We start from the raw sequence: 20,894 nt of genomic DNA on the forward strand, positions 1-20,894 counted from the left end.
TTCTACAGTACGTTCCCTTTTATTGAAACCCCTGGCAGCCCACCTGGCAGCCCACCCTGCAATGCCACGTCACCCTTGCTTAATACACTTCCCAAAAAACCTCTTTTCTTCTGTTACATTCCCAGATGGATTGAAGATGGATCAAAGCAGGAGGTTTCTCCCCAACTTGATCCATTTGAGAAGACTAAAGATGAGGATTCAAAGCAAAGCCAAGCTCCCTCATTTAGCCAGTTTTGAGAAAAATCTCTCCATACGAAGGCGAGCTGCCTGGTTCCCATCCTACAGCTAGAACCCTGCTGAACCCACAAGATCGGCCAATTTTCTCTTTACATGAATACTTCCATAAGCAGCTTTTCTACATGACCTGGCAATGCTAACACTCAGCTTCTCAGCGCCGTCTGATCGTGGGAGATGTGATGGGTGGCACGGTGTAATGGTCCCAACACTTTGTGAGGGAAGGAAGGAAGAAGGGAAAAACCCAAATTAACTGAGGCTGTTTGTGGAAGCCAGTTCGTGTCCCACTTCTCATTTCTGGTTATTTTATTCACTTCCATGCACCTGCAGGAGACCATGAACCCTACTCTGAGAGCAGGGCATGCTTCCTCCTTCAGCCTTTCCAGATGACCAACTCCAGCCCTCAGTCGCTTTCACCCAGTTGAAAGCTTTAAGCAAATTAACTACGTAAGATATAACAAGGAACAGCAAGAACATTTAATTGATGAATGTGAAATAAGAGCTGTACCTTTGCATGACAGAACCATTAGAGCTGCAAAGTTTATCTCCCAACCTATGCTTTGAGCCAGGACTTGTGAGTCAGGCCAATTTATACTCATAACATAATATAACTTATTGTGGGAAGGACTGTATGATCAAAGAAAAACTCCACACGATAAACCCACACAAAGCTGTTTCCCAGCCCTGCATGCTCTCATACCCACCAGTTAGCTTATTGAGAAGGCAACAAGCCACAATGAGGTCAGGAAGGACCAAAAAGTCAGGTTAGATGGTACACATCACGATTACTAACCAGTCACAAAGACAAAAAGAAGATACATTCCTCAGACAATAGAAATAAAGACATCAGACACACACACTTGAGAAACCAGGATGATACTCTGCGTATAAGTGGTACTGTGAAAGTACACCACTTACGGAAGTGAAGAGCAATTTGCTTTCCCACCATATAGCCTCTTCATGTCTATTGTGACTCAGCTACAGCATGGAGAGAGCTTGTTACAAGGAATTGGTCTGTAAACAACAATTAAAAACCAGCCATCGATTAGGAAAGCATTTGGCTTGAGCAGTGTGTGGCAAACCCTCTCCAAAGAGTATTTGTCTGCTGGGAGGGGCAGATGTACAGGCATTTTAGGGTCAGTCTTGAAGGTTTCAGCCTCATAGACTCATGCCCCTATGAGAAATGCTTTATTTAGCAGATTACCCGTGTTGTTAGTACTTGCTGTTAACTGACGACAGTATCTTCTCTATAAATACCTGAGGAATGGTCCCCAATAAAATCAAATTGTAGTTAACAGCCTTTATATGCAAGTTATCTAAGCTGTAATTGCAGTAAACCATCTTATATCGTACTACAACATGAAATCCAGCCATCCCTTTAGAAGTCCCTCTCTTCTGCTGATGACACTCCATGTTCTCTGCACAGCCCCATCAATAGCTTTCCAGGACAGATGGTGACACAGATCCCTTCTAGCTAAAGTAATAGCATTAAATTACTCATAACAGGGAACCCAGAGAAGCAGATGCACCATGATTAGCAAGAATGCCAGTTACTTAAAGGCTTCTATTAAAATAAATCTCTTGGCACAGCAGCATAGCATGGGACACAGCACATGACCTCCCCATAACAATCATAGACGAATAATTCCTGTGAATGTCATGTAAACATTGGGCTAGCCTAACCCCATTTCTCATCTGCCCTTCACAACGGGAGACAAACGGCTGCAAACAAAGCCTTCCACTAGCAAAGACAGGTTGAGTAGTTCTCAGATCTTCCATCCCCTTTCCCAGTCAAAAATGTGCCTCTCTACCAGTTAACAACACGGAGCACAACTTGCGAAGCCTTAGTCCAGCAAACTGCACCAGGCACAGATGAGTGGGACCAAGTGACTAAAGGCCTCTTGTATGTGGGTACAGCTCAGTAAAGGAATGATGGTTGATGGCAACAGAAAGCCCCACAACTTGAGGAGTCTTACTACAGCTGGAACAGCAGCATTCACACAACAAGAATGCATAATGCTGGATAAAAGTTAAGATGGGCCTTATTGTACCAGCTGGAGAAATACAGAAGTGAAGCTGTGGAAATTAAACTTGCTTTGCAGTGTTTCGCAGCACTGCAAGTGGCTCTGGGGTTTAGTTTCTCCTAAAGTTGGAGGATTTTTTAATTGTAACTTACTACTCTGAGCAGTGCAGTGGTACTGCAGAGAACAGTGAAGAGAGGGTAGGTTGCATGGTGGTCATAGGTGATCCAGGCATTGTTCTAGCTTATAAAATAGATTATAGCTATAATCTTACCTTGTTTACCACTGATTATTGTTTACAGTACAACCCCTCAATCTAGAGAGTGATTATAAAAGGTTGACTTGCTTTAGCTTCACGATGAAGTTTACTGGTGCATGTCAGCAACATATTTACACAGTACCAGTGGCCTATTTCAATGACCCATGCGAGTTTTGATTTGAGATTATTCAAATTATGAAGACTGACAGCATTATACTTGGTAGAACTATTGTCCATGGAAAACGAAGACGCAAATCACTGTCTGTAAACAATAACCAGAAGATATGAAGATAGATATTTTTTTCCTCCAGCTCCCATTTGGCAACAGGGTATTTTGATAGTCCAGACAAATTCTTCTGGGAGAAGCCATTAAAATAACACTGAAGTCTTGGGATTTTTTTTTTTATCCCATTTAGGCACAGATATAGATACAAGAAGTTTACAACTGGTTGATGGTTTCAGTTAATGATGACAGCAAAAGCAGCTATGTAACCACTGAACAAGAACATGACAGCAAATATCCCCAGAGGATCCTGCTAACATACTTGCTCATGCTGCTGTGGCAAGGGAGGCCAAGAAAACATTCTCTTTGGCCAATTACTACTTTTTTATTGGTTTGGATACTAAGGCTACCACAAATGCCAATTAAGTCCCCAGAAACAGACCTGTCCTTTGGGAACCAGAGAAAGCCTAAATTGCCTCACGCAATCCACCAGACAACAAAAATGCCTGAAGCTGCTTAGGATAGATGACTTCTGTCATCACTGGATAGGTTATTAAGACCTGGTTTCACCAATCAGACCCATTTCTGAGGTTTTTTTTCTGTTCAGTTTTAGAAATGAAGTAGAAAGGCACCTAAGACGTAAAGGTTGAGTTACAAAGTTTAGGCTTGGAGAGGAACAAACTACTTGTTTTCAATCTCTTGCATACATAAGGGAAAAATATTCCCAACTATCTCCAGTTGACAGAGATTTCAGTATTCTAATTGATTTTTCAAAGTGATGCCTTCTTCCTATCACCAACTGCCTGCCTTGACGTGCTGCAGGCAGCAGCCTGCCAGCCCTCATCATCTCCTACCCGCAGGCACTGTGCAAGAGCAGAAGCTGCATTACTAAGAAGGTACCAGTTAGATGATGACCTGCACTTGATAAGCCTTCTACAGAAATGCTGGGAGAGGTTATAAGCAAAGCAGCGTTAGCCTCAGCCATGTCTCTGGGCTTATTGTGGTGATACTAGCATTCAAACACCACAAATAAAACAGCATGACAACAGATGCACAGTTTCAGCCATAGCTGCTGCAAGCCAGAATTAAACAGCACCTAAAACCAGAAAACCAGAGATAGAGATACCAGAAAACACCAAAAGGTCCTGAAAACTAATGCATGGTTTATTCTTAACACATTTTTGTACATGGGTAACATGTACAGTGATGATGTGCATGCACCTGGGTGTATCCGTTCTATCTTCAGCTGCCTCTTGCTGCGGTATGACTCAGCTCTGGGTTCTGTTAACCACTCCTTTCTGAGCATTCAAACTGACATCTAATTCATTACGAGCAATCTGCTTTCACCACTGGTAACCTTCTGCCTGCTCATACAGATATCTGATAGACCAGGCACCATTCATGGTCAGTATTTACTGCAGGTAAGCAAAAATCAGGTCTTTGACAACAAAATGTTGCCTTACCCTAAGAGTACCATAAAGTCCTACTTCCCAAGCTGGTTTTTATTGGTTTTATCTTTTAAAAATGTGTGTGTCAAAGACCTGAAATACTCAATTAAAATCATATCACCATAATCAGGGTGATACCTAAGCGAAAAGCTTTCTTCAGTGTGAAAGAAGGGAGCAGAGGGGATGGCACTATTCCACTTACAGAAGCCAAGGAGGAGAACTTCTGATCAGATCAAAACCAACACAGTTTAGTCAGTGCATAAGATGTTCTAAAAGCAAACAGGAAGTTACATGAATTAAATTAAAAATAAAAACCAGGCTTACAGTTATTACTGCAGTTGAGAGCTGAAATGGAACATCACACACAACTTCGTGCTGTCAAAAGCTTTTGTGCCACACTCAGAATAGCTGAGTCCTCTCATGTTAAAGATGATGGAATCAACAAGAGAGCACCATTTTGAAGGGGGAGAAAGTAACCTGAAGACACAGAGCTGCTGGCAGGGCAAGTCAAGTACCCAGCTCTTTCAAGCCTCATTTCAGCATCGTAACCACGATGCGGCAGTCGTCTTCACTGGGATTGAGTAGGGACCTTTACCAAAATACAGCAAAACAGTCCTCAAAGAGGGAAGACATAGAACCTTCTCTACTCCTATTTTGCAGGAATTGAGCACAGTCCTAATGGTTATATTGGAAAGGCAGTATTAAAGGTAGCCAGGAGCTAGGAACCCTGTTACCCCAGGGGTAGGTTTTTATAGTACTTTTGAGACTGCACTTTGTAAGGTAAAAGTAAGAAGTGATCCATGTCCAGTTGGACTGACAGTCCTTCAACAGCAAAATTGCTGGAGGACACTAAAGGACTTTTGAGTTTTGTTCTTGTTACTCAAAGGCAAGGCTTTCTTATCTCATTGTGCACAACTAGGTTGGCACTACATTAACAGGGAACCAAGTCCAAATGCAACAGGGACTTCCCACTCTCCCCAGTAACACTTTTCCTGCCCTTTCAGAAGTTGCAGACACCTCAGGACCATGCTTCTGTTTACACCATGTGCACCATGTTACACATGCAGGCAGCTTCAAACCAAAGCATCTGTTTCCATGGCAATGGGACTGCATCAGCAATCCACCAGGTTTAGTTTAGGCCATCTTCACTCAGGCTTGAATACTGCACACAAATCATTGCTCTTAACAGCAATCCAAGTGATGTCACTAGTAACCATGGTGCCCACAGTGGAGGCTGCCACGTGCCCTTTGTGCTCCAACACACCTCCTTCACGCATGACAATGATTTTAATCCAATTAATGCTGTTAAAGAAAAATAATACATGAAGGGCCAGTGTCAATACTTCTGTAGCAAAGGAAGGTTCGTTTGAGTCAACAAGATAACGATCAGAACATGAGGCTGTACAATAGCACTTTGACTCTGACCTTCATTGCAGTGTACACATCGGAATGACCCAAAACCCCAGGGAGAGGGGAAAGAAATCTGTTCCTTAACAATGGCTTTATTAATAAAGGCAAAAAAGCAGCAGTTCTAAACATCCTCCTTCTAGGTCTGAACAGTGGCTGGACAACGTGCAGTGTTTCATTCCATCTAGGTAATACCCCTTCTCCTAAAGACTGGTGCTTCACCAGTGGAACATAAAACCCAGTCTTAAGCGTTCCTAACATCCAGTTGAAAACAAACAAAAGGAGTCTTAAAATGAGAGAGAGTTGTAAAGAAATAAGAAGAATCCCCATCCTAGCAGAAACCTAGTCACAATGCCATGAAAAGACTGCCCCTTTCCAGGCTGCTGTATCAGGTGGCCAAAGAGTGCAGCTCGGTCAATATGGAGACATTTAACATTTCAGAGAGACCTAAAACTTTGCTGACCATGAGCACGGTCTCCTCCAGATCCACTCACTTTACAGCTCAAGGAACCACCTTTCACATCCCTGCCTGACACTGCGTTTGGAAGCAATGCATGCTCCAATGTAGATCAGAAATCCCAGTGACTCAGCCTCAGCAGGACTCTCTGCAGCTCAGGGGTTATTCTCAGAGCCATCAGGGTAGCCAATTCACCCTCATGATATCCAACTGGGGATATCCAATCACACTAGCTTATTAGGTGAAGATTTTGACAGTAACCATAAAGTAGCTAGCATCTAAACATCTATCTTCCCGATCCAATACTGATTAGCAGCAATTTCCAAGCGGGCTTCCCTTTGGGTCTTTCCCAGGTCTGCAAGGAGCTGCCATCTGATCATGCCCCTGCCTGCAGCAGGGATATTATGGGGCTCTTCCCTCAAGCTTACCAAGCAAGAATTGGGACTATCACTCAGGAATTGCCGGCCTTTTGTTGCATGCTTGTCCCATTATACAATCACTATGTAATTCTACCTTCAAGGAGATATTAAGCACACAAGGAGAAAGATGAGGATGTCACTCATGAAGGGTCTGCCTGTCAGAGAGAAGCACACGTAGAGCTGCTTTCTGATGGGAGGCACATTAGTGTCCAGAAGATTCCAGGTCTGTTCCTGCCACTCCTTCACTCTTCCAAGAGCTGCTTGAGGTGAGGGTCACAGCTCTTTCCAGCTGCAAGAACCTCCTCCTTCTCGGTTTCCAGACCCAAGTCCTGCAAGACAGTGAGCCAGCAGAAGCAGAGCATGCAAAAGGCCCTGAAGAAGGGACCATTCTCACCCAAGCAAGTGCAGGTTACCTTCAACTGCAGCACCACCACTCTTGGCTGCTTTTCTTGTAATGTAAAACACATCTCTAAAAAAAAGCCCTAAAAGTTAAAGGCAGGACAGGTTGTCAGCAGCAGACTCGCACAAAACAGAGCAGAAATATGGGCAGCATCAATCTGTACAGATGTTGTATGCGCTGCGTTATTTAGAATCAGGTCTAGATATTAATGAAGCTGTTTGTACAAAACCAGGACATTTGGGGGACAATCAATTGTGCAGGACCATAAAAAATTTAGAGCATTAAGAGAACCATTCCCATGGCCACTCATTAATCACTTTGTCTTACAAAGACACCCTTACAAAGTTACACTCCTACAGAGCCGGGGCTGGATGTGCCAGAGGCACATGAATTAGGAATCACTTTATTATGGAGATACCTCAAACTTGTTTACTCCACATGCTCCATCTTTCAAAATGTCTACTACACTTCCAGCTCAGTGTTTCATCTTACCTTGATTATCTCTTTCCCTGGCTTTCAACAGATTTTTCATTGTATTAACTATTCCACAGACACTGTCTATGAGAATTACTGTCCCCAGCGTAAGGGAAGGTAAAGCAAGTTGCCCATTATTATATTGCAAGTCAGAGATGAAATTTCAACTCAGGGTGTTTTGGATCAATTCTGATCCTCTGGCTACACCCCTTAGATTTTAGGAACCCCGTGCAATTATTCACTAACAATAGGCTGTATGCTACAATACTGGAGGGTTGGCTTAAAGAAATCCCCACAGTTTTCCTTATATTTAATTCATTATTTGCCTTCAGGTATCTGAAGACGTGAGAACCTAATCTGGGTCAACAGTCAAGACTTTGTCCACACATCAGAAATCTTCTTCCATAGGAATAAAGAAGGAGAAAGGATTTTTGACAGCCACAAGCTCAGTAGGATTATCAGTGCTGCATCCTGTATTCAAACTAGTACCAGTCTGAAGTTTGAATTAATTGTTGTGCTATAACCTTTATAGCTTCACTCAGTTTTGCTAGAGAAAGAGAGCACGTGTGAACTGTCAAGGCAACACAGTTCACGACTCTAAAATCAATCTTTTTTTCATCAGTACAGCCAGTTTAAGAACTGTTCCAGGATAATGACTTCAAAATAAAAAAGTAAATGCAGAAAAGATGTTTGCTATTTCTGTCTGTTTTCCCAAAATGATAACCCATCACTGTCACCTGTGCAAATCAGACTGCAAGTCTGGTAGCACTGAACGTACCAGTACCGCCCTTGTTCTCAAAGCTGAGTGTTTCACTCTCTTCTTTCAGAAGGATGCAAGCCCTCATGATCACAAAGAAAAGGTTATGAAAACCAAAGGAAGAAAGGAGAACAGAGAAGTCACAGCTTTTTAACACTGCAGCATAGAATTTGGCAGAAAAACTTCAAACCAGACTTTTGCTTTTAGACTTGTGATTCCAGGGTCTCAGGAGCTGTCAGCAGAGTCACTTGATTTTAAAATTAAAGCATATATGTCTATCTGTCCAGATGGCCAAGGCATCTGCAAATGAAACAAAAATAATCAGCCATCCAGTTCTTCAGTGTCCAGAGATGAAGGGTTAGTTTGTTTTCCCTCACTCAATCAATCTTTCACCATCTGCTGAGCCTGCTGGCAGTTGCCAAGTGTAGCTAACAGTTTAAGGGACATGGCTTTTGCACCCAGATATCAGGACATGGCCTCAAGAATTTCCACCACCAAGCACACATTTTATGTCTATTCTCAGAAGTGCCACCTGAAAGCTACATGCAAATGGAGAAAACAGGACAGTGCAGGGGTCTGGAGACTGAAATGACAGATAAACCACCATCCTTCGGCAAAGAGGAAAGTGACTCAGGGTACTCCATCAGCATCACAGCATCATCGTGCCTGGAAACATGCTTTGATTTTTCAGGGAAGGCAATAAACACAAAGCCCTGAGGGAATGTAGAAGAGAGGCTCATGTTAAAAGATGAGAAGAGCCCTCAGTTCCCAGGATCCTGCCTGAGATCAGCAGACAGTGCTGAGCAGATGGGTTCTCTCTAACAGATTGCCTCAAACAGGGGCCAATCCTTCTGCAGTCATGGACCCCTGGAGTGCTGAATAACATACTAACGTTATTAGCTTATCAGGATGACACAGCACCTTAAAATAAGTCTCATCCTCAAAAGGCAATAACTAGGTCTGGAAGAGTATTTTGAAAGTACACTATCTTTGAAGGAAGGTCCACAAGTACTTGGAGAAAACTGTGTGGAGAAAATGAGGACCGGAGTTATTTACATCGGAGAAAGCAAGCTACAGACACTGATGTAAAAATAACATTTAATAACAAGAGGAATTCTCTCATCTTATACAAGGGTCAGAAGGGCAACAGTCTCTCAACAGAATCTTATGGCATATGGAACCACAGTAATGAACGTTATCAAGATGATAAATGGACTGACCTTTGGCTAATATCATGCTGATCTCTCTGACAAACGTATTGAGATCTTGGAATACAATATCTATCTCACTTTAAAGTGTGTGCTGTTTCTGGGGTGAGGGGAGGTGTACTGAAAGGTAGGTTCCCTGAACACGCAAGAAAAGGAAGCAAGTGTTACAGGAAAGGACAGCTGTTGAGACACAAATGTGCAGCTCACTTAGAAGAAGAAGAATTAAAGGACACTTTAATAAGATCTATGTAATGTATAACACAGAATGGTCCTATCCTTTGTGCCCAACAGACTTCAAAGTCCTTACAGAGACAGAAATACTGCACATGCCTTTGATGGGATTGATGGGCAGAGAGAAGACATCCAGGACAGAGTCCTGGATTCAGCATTCCTGCAGGAAGAAAGAAATCCCTACAGATGTTTACAGTTGTCCCCTCCATAAATGGTTTGCGCTTCATGAAACTCACTTCAGTGCTATCTCTACTTGCTTTCTGCTTACATTAGGAGAGGAGCCTGCAGTTTCCCCAGGTCAAACTGCAGCTCTCCCAGTCCTACGGGCAACTCTCAAGGTTAAGTATATCCAGAGATCTCTCATCCTTGCAAGCAGGACAGGACTTTAAATGTGTGTACAGATTCTTAGGAAAGAGTTTTACCACAGAACTGTTGTCTAGAAAAGCAGTACACAGAATGATTTCACTGTTTTGAAATACTCTGCCCATTTTATGCACCAGAATAAAACCAGGTCACAGGAGGAAGGAAGATCACTGGTTCCGAGCTCAGATATAAAGATGAGTATCGTTTAATTTGGCTAGAAAAAGAGACCAAAACTCAACAATGACACAACATGGAAAAGCTAGGACCCAACTGCTGTGTGTCTAATGCAGCAATGGCTCCCAACCAGAAGACACTGACAACACTGCGTGAGAGGTTTCCCGATGAAAATACGGATACTGGAAGGCTAAAATTTAATAGAGAAAACCAATTCAGTTCAGATCTGCTGGCCTGCAAGTCAAGGGTACATTAAGTCCTTCACTGTAATGTAAGATTAACTTATTTATGGAAGAATTTAAGTGCTACTTAAAGTACTGAAACCACTGTCTCTGTAGATAGTATTTCAGAAGGTAGAAGAAAGCAACACTTCAGAGACTTGTTGCTCCTTATCCCCAAATTAAAATAAATTAATAATAATAATAGCAAAGCAGCAGCCATTCATCTCAGTTTTCACAACTTTATATACCAGCCTGGAGAACTTTAAGTATAAGAGGAATTACAGAGCAACAGGGGCACGCACACAATGATTTATGGCATGTCTGGCCTGCCTAGTGGTGCAGAGAACCAACAGAGAGGCTGGATTATACACTGCACAGCATTAATTCTTCCAGCCAATAAATATAGTAAATATGGGTACAGCCTGTCCCTGTTTAATGGGAAGGATCCTTTGCTACTTGGGTGTGATCATCAAATCTGGTGGAAATTTTTGTTAAGACTTCTAAGGAGGGATTGTTCTCTTATGAAAGGAGACAAAAGAATTTTCCATTGCAAAGCAAAGACCTCCATGAAAACACCTTTGAACAATGGCCATAGCGCTACAGCTTGCATCTGAACATCCCTGCCTTGCATGGCTTTGAGGCACTACTTCCACAGAAAGGGTTCCCAGAGCAATTTCATGGGCTTCATCCCCCAGGTGAAATGGTCCTTTTGGAAAACTTTCATTTGGAGGCTGCTGAAACCCAGGAAAATTATTTGATTGCTCCTAAAAGAGCAGCTTTATACCAACTGGTTTGGAGTTTAATGAGGATCTTCACTCATGAGCTTGAAGTTAAATCAATGATCAACTTTCAAGCACATGCTTAAGGCTCTCAAAAACCCTTGAGGAGTGATTGTGACATCTTCCTTTCTACACTGTTGGAAAACTGCTTCTTAAACGACCAGGCTGATGAGTGTCTCCAGCAATGATGACACCGCAACCCAACAAATGTCTTTGAAATGAACCTTTTGCTTTTAAGAATCGCTCCTCTCCCCAGGAGCTACTCTAAATCATTCTGTTCTACATTTCAGCCAAAAGACTTCTAAGAAATGCCTCAACACTGCTGCTTTACAAAGATCTCTCAGCTTGTTCACCTAAGGGGGTTCAACATGCAGAACTTACTTTTTCTGTGGCCCCCTTATGTGTTTCACAGGAAAAATAAGAGACATGAAACCCTTTCTCATTCTCTGGTAAGAATGGAAGTCATGCTCCCCAGTGCTCTCGCCCCAGTACCTGCCTCAAAGACAAAACCTCCACTTTTAAATCAAACTGAAGGGAAAAAGACATTTGATAATTATGGCCTAGGAAAAGCTCCCACTGAAGTCAGCAGGAAACTTTCCACCAATTTCAGGAAGAGCTGAAGCAGATTGTTACCCAACATTAAGAAACAGAATAGAAACTCCACATTCTACCCCTAAGTTTTCTGGTTTTATTATTTCATCTTCTCAAATTTGAGCCAAGACTAGTGTTTTCAGTAAAAAGCACAGCTGACTTTTCCTCTTGTACTATTTGCACACATAATGCAGCCAAGTCACTTGCTTGACACGCACTTCTCCAGCTCACCTGGATCTTAGGCTACATGCAGTGTTCCCAGTTTACCCCCCTGCTCCAGGTAAGTGGAGGGAGATGAGAGACCTGACTTGGCACCAGCTATTGCACCTGATCTAAGAGGAAACCTTACTTTGCTGTATATCAATGCACTAGAAAATTACAGCAGGGCTGGATGGCTCCATTCAGAGGTGTAATTACTTGAGGAGTTTCCTGAGCCAGGGAACTTCCCCTTGAATGACACCCTAATGGCTTATCACGTCCTTTGACATTAAGATACAGTTAAAATCACTGTCAAGGAAACAAAGAGGAATCCAGTGTTCTGCACCAATGAAATAAAAAGAAGTATTTTAACTCTGAAAGTGAACAGCAAATTCAGCCCCTGACCAAGTCCTGAACACCTCACACTCCTCAGTTAAATACTCATCCTCCATTAAATCAGGTGGGCTCCTCCTTCTTAATCAGATCCTTCCCCTGTAAGCTCTGCTGCTCACCGACAGCTTCTGCATAGCTAATACACTGCTTCCATCAACCTGCTCCTTATTCAAAGCAGCTGAGACAAATTTGGAACAAAAAGTTTAACAAAATAATGACACTATTCAAAGCAACTAAAGTGTCAGGAAAAGATACACAAAAAGGAAGCCACCTAAGAAAAATGTTTACTCATTTATGCTAACATTTAGGTTAAACACACAAAGATGTTACATTTGTGTCAGAAAAAGGAATTTGACTGTTATTACTGGAAAACACACACCACAGACTGTTTTAATAGTCAAGGCCAAGTGCATGAGTCCTTAAAGAAACACAAATGGTCAGGGATGAAACGGGGAAATTGTGCTTTTGCTTTAGTTTAGGGAGTTTGGTTTTTTCCCCTGAATTCATTTTAGGTTTTAAGCCAAAGTAGATCTTTCTACATCACTTCATCCTGCCACAGAAAGCAGTTCTGCAAACTCAGTATTAAATGTGTGTGTTGCTGGATGAGCAAAAGTAAATTTTATTTAAAGCGTGGGACAATGAAATAACACTTCAGATTCATTTCCTTTTTAAAATACTCCTGGTTGGATTTCAAACACCAAGAGAATGTGGGCACAGAGGATTTGAGTTACAAAAAACCCAACATTTTAATTAACTGCTTTATTGCAGACAGGGAATCCAACAACAATTCCCACCAGTATTCAGAAGCCTATTAAAATAATCTAAGTTTTATGCCTAAACTGATTAGTATCTGTTTCATAGTGGTACATAAGAGTGAAGAAATATTACACCTAGATACCACACACACCCCCCCCAAATTCAAAACTATGCCTTTGCTTCACCCTCTCAAATTTATACCAGGCTGTTTCTTCCCAACAAAAGAGCACAAGCCTTTGGTTTGCAGCTGGAACTGGGATGACCAGTAACCACAGTCTAAGTGGGAAGCAGTAGCTGCTTAAGCCCTATAGCTTGATGACTTCCAGGTAGGTACCTACACACACTTGGGCTCAGTACACCCTTCCACAAGCCGTTGTTTCCCCAGGTAGGTCAAACAGAGGCTCCCCAATTTAAGGACAAGAGGAGGCACATCATGAAGTTTGTATCACTCTTCCCCCACTTGCTCCTTTATAAGCATGCAGCAAACCTCAAATATAAAACATCTAATCCTGCAGCAATACTCCACTCGTCCACACGAAGCCCTGTGCTCCCCTGCACTCATCCACACAGGCTGAAACATTACTGACCTGTATCATGTAGAGCTGCGCGATTCGATATTCTTCCACGCTCATGGGCAGAGGAATACGATATTCCTTTATGAGCATTTTGAATACAGAAATCCTTTGTCCACTCAGAAACACAATCCAGAAGTTTTTAGTAAAGGCTCCTTAAATAATGGCAAGGAAATGCATTGAGGATCCCTGAAACAGAGCGGGGGGGGAAGGAGAGAAGCAGTTATTTTCCATTCTTATTGCAGAACACCCTATTAGGAAAAAAAAAAAAGAGCAAACAAGAGGCAAACATTAATTTTTGTAATAGCTATAAGCTTAATAGCAGAAAGGAGAATCCCCGGAGTGCTCCCAGCCCTTGGTATCAAATTGAGCAGAATCTTTTAGTATAATTTTTATTTGCTTCAGGGGATACCATCAAAGCTATTACCTTCCTGACCTCTGCCACTGTACCAATCAGACTTTCATATGCAATAGCATCTCCATGGAAGAGATGGGACAAAAGCTCAAAATGAATAGGCACACCTTCTGTTGCCAGACAATGAAGTATCTCTCCAATGTCAGCAACGCACCAGAGTTGCATCCACTCAAAGGTATCAGGTTTTATCTTCTCGCATTCATTCCGCAGCAGGAAAAGGCAATAATTAGACTTCCTCGGTCCTCAGAAACACCATGATGAATAAAGTAATTTGAATTCTAACAATAAAGACAGCAGAAAAGTATTTTTCTTCCCTGCTTTATTCTGAATGACTGTCTTGGTAGGATCCCTTCTCTTTCGCCTCCAAAGTATTCTACAGGCAAAATCCTGCTGCCACCGATGACGATGCCAGATTCATTTTTGCACTCCTGCTGCATAAGAATACAGCCGAAGATCAAACTGCAACATCAAAAAATCCCACCATACCTCAGCTCAAAGCAATTTAATAGAATTATTACTTAAGAATATGGGAAATACAGCATTTACTACACCAGCAGTTAAAGCAGTAACTTCTCAAATATTCTTAAGGCTCCCTATGGGCTGGGGATAGACAATAAAATCATGTAAGGAAGGGAGAAAGTAAAAGATGACTGATGAGGAAGAGAGGACACAAGTAGTAAAGCTGTCTGCCATCAAGCCAAACCAGCCTCAGCAGGATCTGATGACCTCTCCTGGCACACAAAGTGCTTGCCTGGTTACTTCTCATTGCCAAAATCTACGTTTCTGCTGTGCCTGCTTTATTGGAAGTCTTCAGATACAACTGCTGGAGTGAAAACAGCACTAAACCCTAAGCCTGGGCAAAAGAAACAAACAGAATATAACCAACCAACTTCTGCAATGGATTAAACCATGATCTGGGAACCAGGAAGCCACACTGCTCTCAACAGGACTCTGCACTACTCAGTGTTTCCACAGCACTTCATCAACCTTTAACAAGGTTTGGAGAGGTTAAAACACATGCCCATGGTCACGGACCAACCCTTCTCTAGCCCCACTCCAGCACCTCAATGTCTCTCTTGTAGTGAGGGACCCAGAACTGAACACAGGATTCGAGGTGCAGCCCCACTAATGCCCAGTACAGGGGGTCAATCACTCTCTTAGTCCTGCTGTAAAGCAAATCCATCCCAGACTGACTCTTCTGCAATAGCAATCGTTTTGGTGCTGCATCCATCTATTTCCAAATTCAATTCTCTGTTTCATTTTACGCTGTCAGAACAATCCCAGTGTGTGAATTGGGAGGAGTTAAAGAGATTTTGTCATGGCAATCCCTGGCATAATTCCAGGAAGACTGCCCTTCCCAACACTGCCATGCCTATGTGCATCCACACCCACGTGCAGGATTTCCTCCATCAAGCTAATTCTCCACAACAGGTGGAGATAATCTCATTAGGTGGTTTTTAATTAGTGTCATGGCAAAGAACAACAGTAACCACCAGAGGATGATCTTAAGCACTGGCCCCAGATCTGCACTGATATGATGCTAGGATCCCAATTCCTGGAGGTAATGGCAGTGGGAGACTCAGCTACATGTCTTGAGCAGTTCGTTATGCTTTAGAGACCTTTGAAGATTAGATTTAAAAGCTCTGAAAGTGATTCTGCTCCCACCATAAGGACATCAGTCACGTCTGCCTTTGCTGCTTGCTAAAACCAGGATATTTCTATCGATTGGAAGAGATGAATAAAACAAAAAATAGAACCTTAAAAGCAATGAAATGGCAGGAAACCAGTACCAAGATGGAAAAAATGTGTTTATAATGAAGTGCCAGGCAGGTAGTAATTCAGACAGCCAAGACACAAGAGGGTTTCTTTTATTACAGACTAAAAAACCCAACTATTTCAGCCCCAAAGCAGGCACAGAGCAGCCTGGAAGTGCCTGGCATGGCAGCCGTGGCTCCTGGTCCAGCTTCCTGCTTGGCTTTTACAGGAGCTGAGGTTTTGTTGTGAAGTTCCCCTTCAGGTTTCTACTTCCCTGTGGTCAACATTTAAGAGCAGTGTTTTGGCTCAGCCTGCAGGTGCCGATGCAGGAGCAGGTCCTGGTGACGTGCTCATTGGAAAGGCAATGCTCCCAAAAACTCCAATGGCAGCTGCCCAGTGCTGCAAGCAGTCCCCAAAAGTTGGGTAGAAAACAACCCTGGAAACACACTGGGCAATAGCAAGAACCAACTTGTAACCTCAAACCACAGGAGGCAGCAGGAAAAGACACCTGGGATCAGCAGCCTGACACTGAAGGACGGACAAAGAGGACAAACCTTTTTAAGCTAGATTGGTTAAAAAACCCCAGTAATAACCAAGATAAATTTGCAGCTTGGGCTGCCATTGAGCTGAAATAACCTGCCCCAACCCTTCTAAGAGCAGTGGGACACAGCTGGCAAACCATGAAAGATAAACACGGGATTTCACCAGATTCAGATCTTGGGGAACATCACGCCAAGTGAGACAGAGGTGATAAAATCACCCTTTCAGACAACTCACTGAGGACAGTGGTCTCCTTCCACAGTCTTGGGACTTGATGGCGGATCAAAGCTCTCTGAGACTATCTACTGTATTGATCAAACGAAACACAGAAGTTTGCCTACAGACATGATGGCTGCCATGGAGAGAAGAGAAAGCCCTTCCAAAACAAGGGAGGCACGACACAGCTTTGGAATATGGGTGTCAAAACACCAGCTGTGTCCCTGGCACTTACCCGCATCCAGCCCATTGCTACAGGCAGCCAGAGGTGTTTGAATCAGGATACTCGATGTGCCGGGATTAGCAAGCAGCCAATGTTTCAGCAGGAGGCTGGATTTGGGGCTGGAAGTTCAGCCCAATGGGTTTGCCAAACCCCTGTGGCCACACAACTGGCCAGGCCTGGTGGCAGCCGAGGGCTGTTTGCAAAACTCAGCGTGCAGCCGGCTTCTCCCAGCAAAAGGAAAACAATGGTGACGCAGGACATTTCCAGACTCGCTGCTATTCCTGCTACAGCCAAGTGGCACATTTGTACAGGCCGTTATTCAATTTCTCCTCAGAGCTGTAGTAACTGTGAGAGCCAGGCGCAGGATTTTATACCTCAATTATTTCAAAATCAGGTTCTCAAAGCATCATAATTACGCTCCAGAGTCAATATCCTGCTGCGATGAGTCAGGTCCACCTCTGAGCTATTGCTTCAGGCTGTCTGAAGGCAAACACACAGTGTGCTGCATTTACTTCTCATTTCAACAGTTTCCCTTGCAACAACTTTAAAGAAAAGGCACCTTCTTAAAGTGGAGGGGACTGTCAGGAGCTGCAGAAACTGAACAGATCAAGAGACCCAGCAAAGTCTCTCCATTTAGCCCATGAACTTGGTGTTTGGTTGAGTTGACACTTTGGGAGCATCAGGGCCAGCCTCCCTCGTACCAAACCAGGCAGCAGAGGACTGATGACAAGTGACAACTTGTAATTAACGACTAAGAGATAGTGCGCGAAGAATGTTTAAACTGTGCTATTGGAGTCCTGGAGGTCAAACCCTGGCCCAGGCTTCACAGGCTGGCCTAGAAGGGTATGGAAACTGAGTATTACAGCAAGAATCCTGGCTCCTTGACATGTCGTTTGGGTCCAGTGCAGGAGAACCACTCACACTGGTGGGTTCAGGCTACAGAAGGGCTGTTCCCACCCTGTTCCATGCTGTGCTGTTACAGCTCTCCTAGCTGTCATCTCAACACCTCATTTCTGACCAGCTCACGTTCCCTGTGTCCAGGCTGCTGAGTGCAGGCTTTTTAAGGCTCTGAAATGAGCTGTACCACAGCAGAAACAACCCACCCTGTGCCACAGCTGCTATTTTCCATTTTCAAGAGGGAAGAAAGGCCCTAGAAATAGAGAGCAGCTATAATGAGCTTTTTCTAGCCTCACAGGAGGTTCATTTTACACTATTATAAAGTTAAAAGACTCACCCTAGGAAGTTAAAAAACCCATCATGGAGGTGGGGCAGAGCAGCCGGTAGCAGAGGCAGGTACCAGCCTCAGGGTTTTATCAACCACTGCCTATTCAGGGCTGTGCTGCCTTTTGAACTTGCGAAAAATCTCCCCTATGAAAGATCAAACTCGTGAGCTAAAGATCGATACGCTTGACTCAGCTTCTGAACAATTTTCCTTGCAATATTTTCACATAACTGAGAAATAAAAGATAATTAACAGAAACAACTGTAAGAAAACCAAGGCAAACATGTAACGGCAAAAGGATGAGCAAAGGCATTACCTGGAGACCTCACCTACCTCCCTTAAACACTTTCCTTAGGTTCTTAATATCTCCTTTATCCCTCAAGAAGTTGCCTTCTTGAAGAAAGCGATATCAAAGAGACATGAGCATTGGTCCCAAGTGTATCAAACACTTGGGCTTTGGGAAGCAACACCAGGCTTAGCAGCCCGGCTGCCTTCCCTCTCCCCTGCAGAGTTCCCTGAAGCAGGATACAGGCCCCCCACGACTGGAAGCGCCGCATACAGATCACGCTTGGATTTATTTATGCTGTTGGAAACAGCAGCATAAACGTGAAGCAGATTCCTAGGTCCTAAGTCAGCATTTCTAAAGGCAGCCTCAATACTCACACCTTGATTAATGCGGCACTTCTGCTGGCCCAGAAGCCCTGCTCAGCTTTATCTCTCCAGAATATCACTGCCGCAAAGACCATTCCCTTTCTCTGTCACTCAGATCCTGTTGTTCACAGTGCCCCCAGCTCCCAGGAGAAGCTTTCCATCAGCACCTGCAAAACATCATTGTGGAACCCTCCTCAGCCCCTGCTCACCAGCAGTGCCTACCTGACCCTGGGCAAAGGCTGCAGCACACGCAGGCTGAGATCCATCACATGGACCAGCGCGGCCTCGTAACCGTCTTGCCCATATCCCACTGCTGTCTACATCAGGAAGTGCCACAGAACAGAGAGGAACTTCTTTTTTGTGAATGCGTGACACTTAGCACAGTATCAGCTAGAGCACAAGTCTCCTCCGATCACATGAATGACTGTCACTACATAAAGGTCAAGGGGAAAACGCAATTTATGAGTGTTTTCCAATCAGATGAATATTGAATACTTGTATTTTATCATTCCCCTCTCACCCCTTCTCCTCCCAACCCCACCAAAGTGATCCTGTGCAGGCAGTGGGACGGTTTCAAGAAATGTTCACGTTGAAAGGTTAAAAACACCCCAACATTTCTATTCGATAACTTTGTGGCTACCATTATTTGCCATGGCACTTGACACTACACTCAGAACTGCCTCTCTCACACACGGGTGTGTGCAATAAGAGACAAAATGAGCTTTTGAAACCCAGTAGTTTTCAGTTTTCAGAGTGTGGGTTGTACCTTCTGAATGACAGCTGAACAGATTTATAAAGTCGTCAGGCCTTGGAAAAAACAACAATCAAAAGTTAAAGCTCCTTAAAAGTGCACAGTTCACGCACTCACTGCTTAAAGGCTCCTGTGCCAGTGATGTTCATTGTAACTGTACAGCTTAACTGTACATCTAATCTATCCCACCTTTCTCACATGGAAGTTTTCATGCAGACGCTTTTACACATCTAAGTTTCATGACTGGGCTTCATGGCATCTGACTGTGAGCCTGCCCACACTGCAAAACCCCAGCAGAGTCCTCCCGGCACTGGAGTAGCTGCAGCGTGCGGCCGAGGCTGGCAGCCCAGCTGGGAATCCCACAGCCTGCAACACGGACAGGGATAAAGGAAGGGGAGGAAGAGGAAAACGCAAGCACGCATGGAAGTCAGCTTCCTCGGGTGCAAACCTCAGGGCAAACTGAAGAGATCTCTCAAAGCAGACAGCACTGCAACGGGCCGAGGATGAAACACTGCTCGGTAAAGGCAGACGCAGAGCGAACGAGTCTCATTTACAGTACTTGATCTTTTTCTATTATTAGATACAATTTGACGTCACTTATAGAATTTAAGAGCTCATTGTAAAGCAGACGTTTATTACAACAGAAGGATGGAGTCAGTCCAAATGCAATATAGCTACACTGGAACTATCAAATCTTGTTATAGTTCACTGGGCAGCCAAATACTACCTTGAAGCAGTGAGAGGGAAGGGGGTTGAGGAAGAGAAAAAGTAGCGCCACACCAAAGCATGCACACACACGCACCCCACACACACCTTTTCTCCTTAAACATTCCATGTTTTTCCATACTTTCCATTCCTACTACTCCTTTGACATCTGGGGAGAGGAGAACTTTACTTCCTTCTGCTTTATAAGGGATGCTGCAGTGCAAAGCAAGCCAGCCCTCTCTATTCACATGCTGACTTCACGGGGACCAGGTGAAGTCCCTCAGATGAACTTTGGCTGGAAAATTAACATTTCAAGCCCTGCCATGCCTGGAGGTTATGCAATAATGAACTAATAAAGAAGCCATTACAAGAACTAATATGCACACTGAAATCACTGATGAGTTCAGAGGGAAAGACAAACCGGGCTCTAATCCTTTCCCTGATGCTGGGGATCAAGCTGAATATTAAAAAGAACACATCTGAAATTAAAGGTTAAACGGTTCCAAGTAGTCTGCATGAAAAGAGCAGCCACAAAACCCCGTGTCCTGTGGCCTTGCCACAGAGCCAGGCACCTCTGTTGGGCTGAGATAAAGGAACTGGGCAGACCTGGCTTTTAACAGGTTGGTTTTGATCCAAATCTCTCAGCATTACAGGCTGAAAACAGGCAGACATTACACACACACACATATATAAATACGTATAGATGTGTAAGATGTATTTTATATGTATATACACATACATATATACATACCCACACAGGGAAACAAAAACAAAAGCAGAATTGACAAAGTGCAGCATGTTGGTTGAAAACAGACTGAAAATTGCTGGCGG

General features: G+C 43.5%; 1 protein-coding gene across 4 annotated transcripts in view; it reads right to left on the reverse strand.

Moving 5' to 3' along the window:
• PITPNM2 (phosphatidylinositol transfer protein membrane associated 2) overlaps positions 1-20,894 on the reverse strand; it is a 134,329-nt gene that overhangs the window by 53,404 nt on the left and 60,031 nt on the right. For all 4 annotated transcript variants that reach the window (XM_030502452.1, XM_030502451.1, XM_030502450.1 and 1 more), the window contains exon 3: positions 13,601-13,774. In XM_030502452.1, the coding sequence (XP_030358312.1) occupies positions 13,601-13,678 (78 nt within the window). In that variant the 5' untranslated portion in view covers positions 13,679-13,774. The remainder of the gene's footprint in view (positions 1-13,600; positions 13,775-20,894) is intronic.

The sequence above is a fragment of the Strigops habroptila genome, chromosome 11, assembly GCF_004027225.2.
Source record: "Strigops habroptila isolate Jane chromosome 11, bStrHab1.2.pri, whole genome shotgun sequence".
NCBI lineage: Eukaryota > Metazoa > Chordata > Aves > Psittaciformes > Psittacidae > Strigops > Strigops habroptila.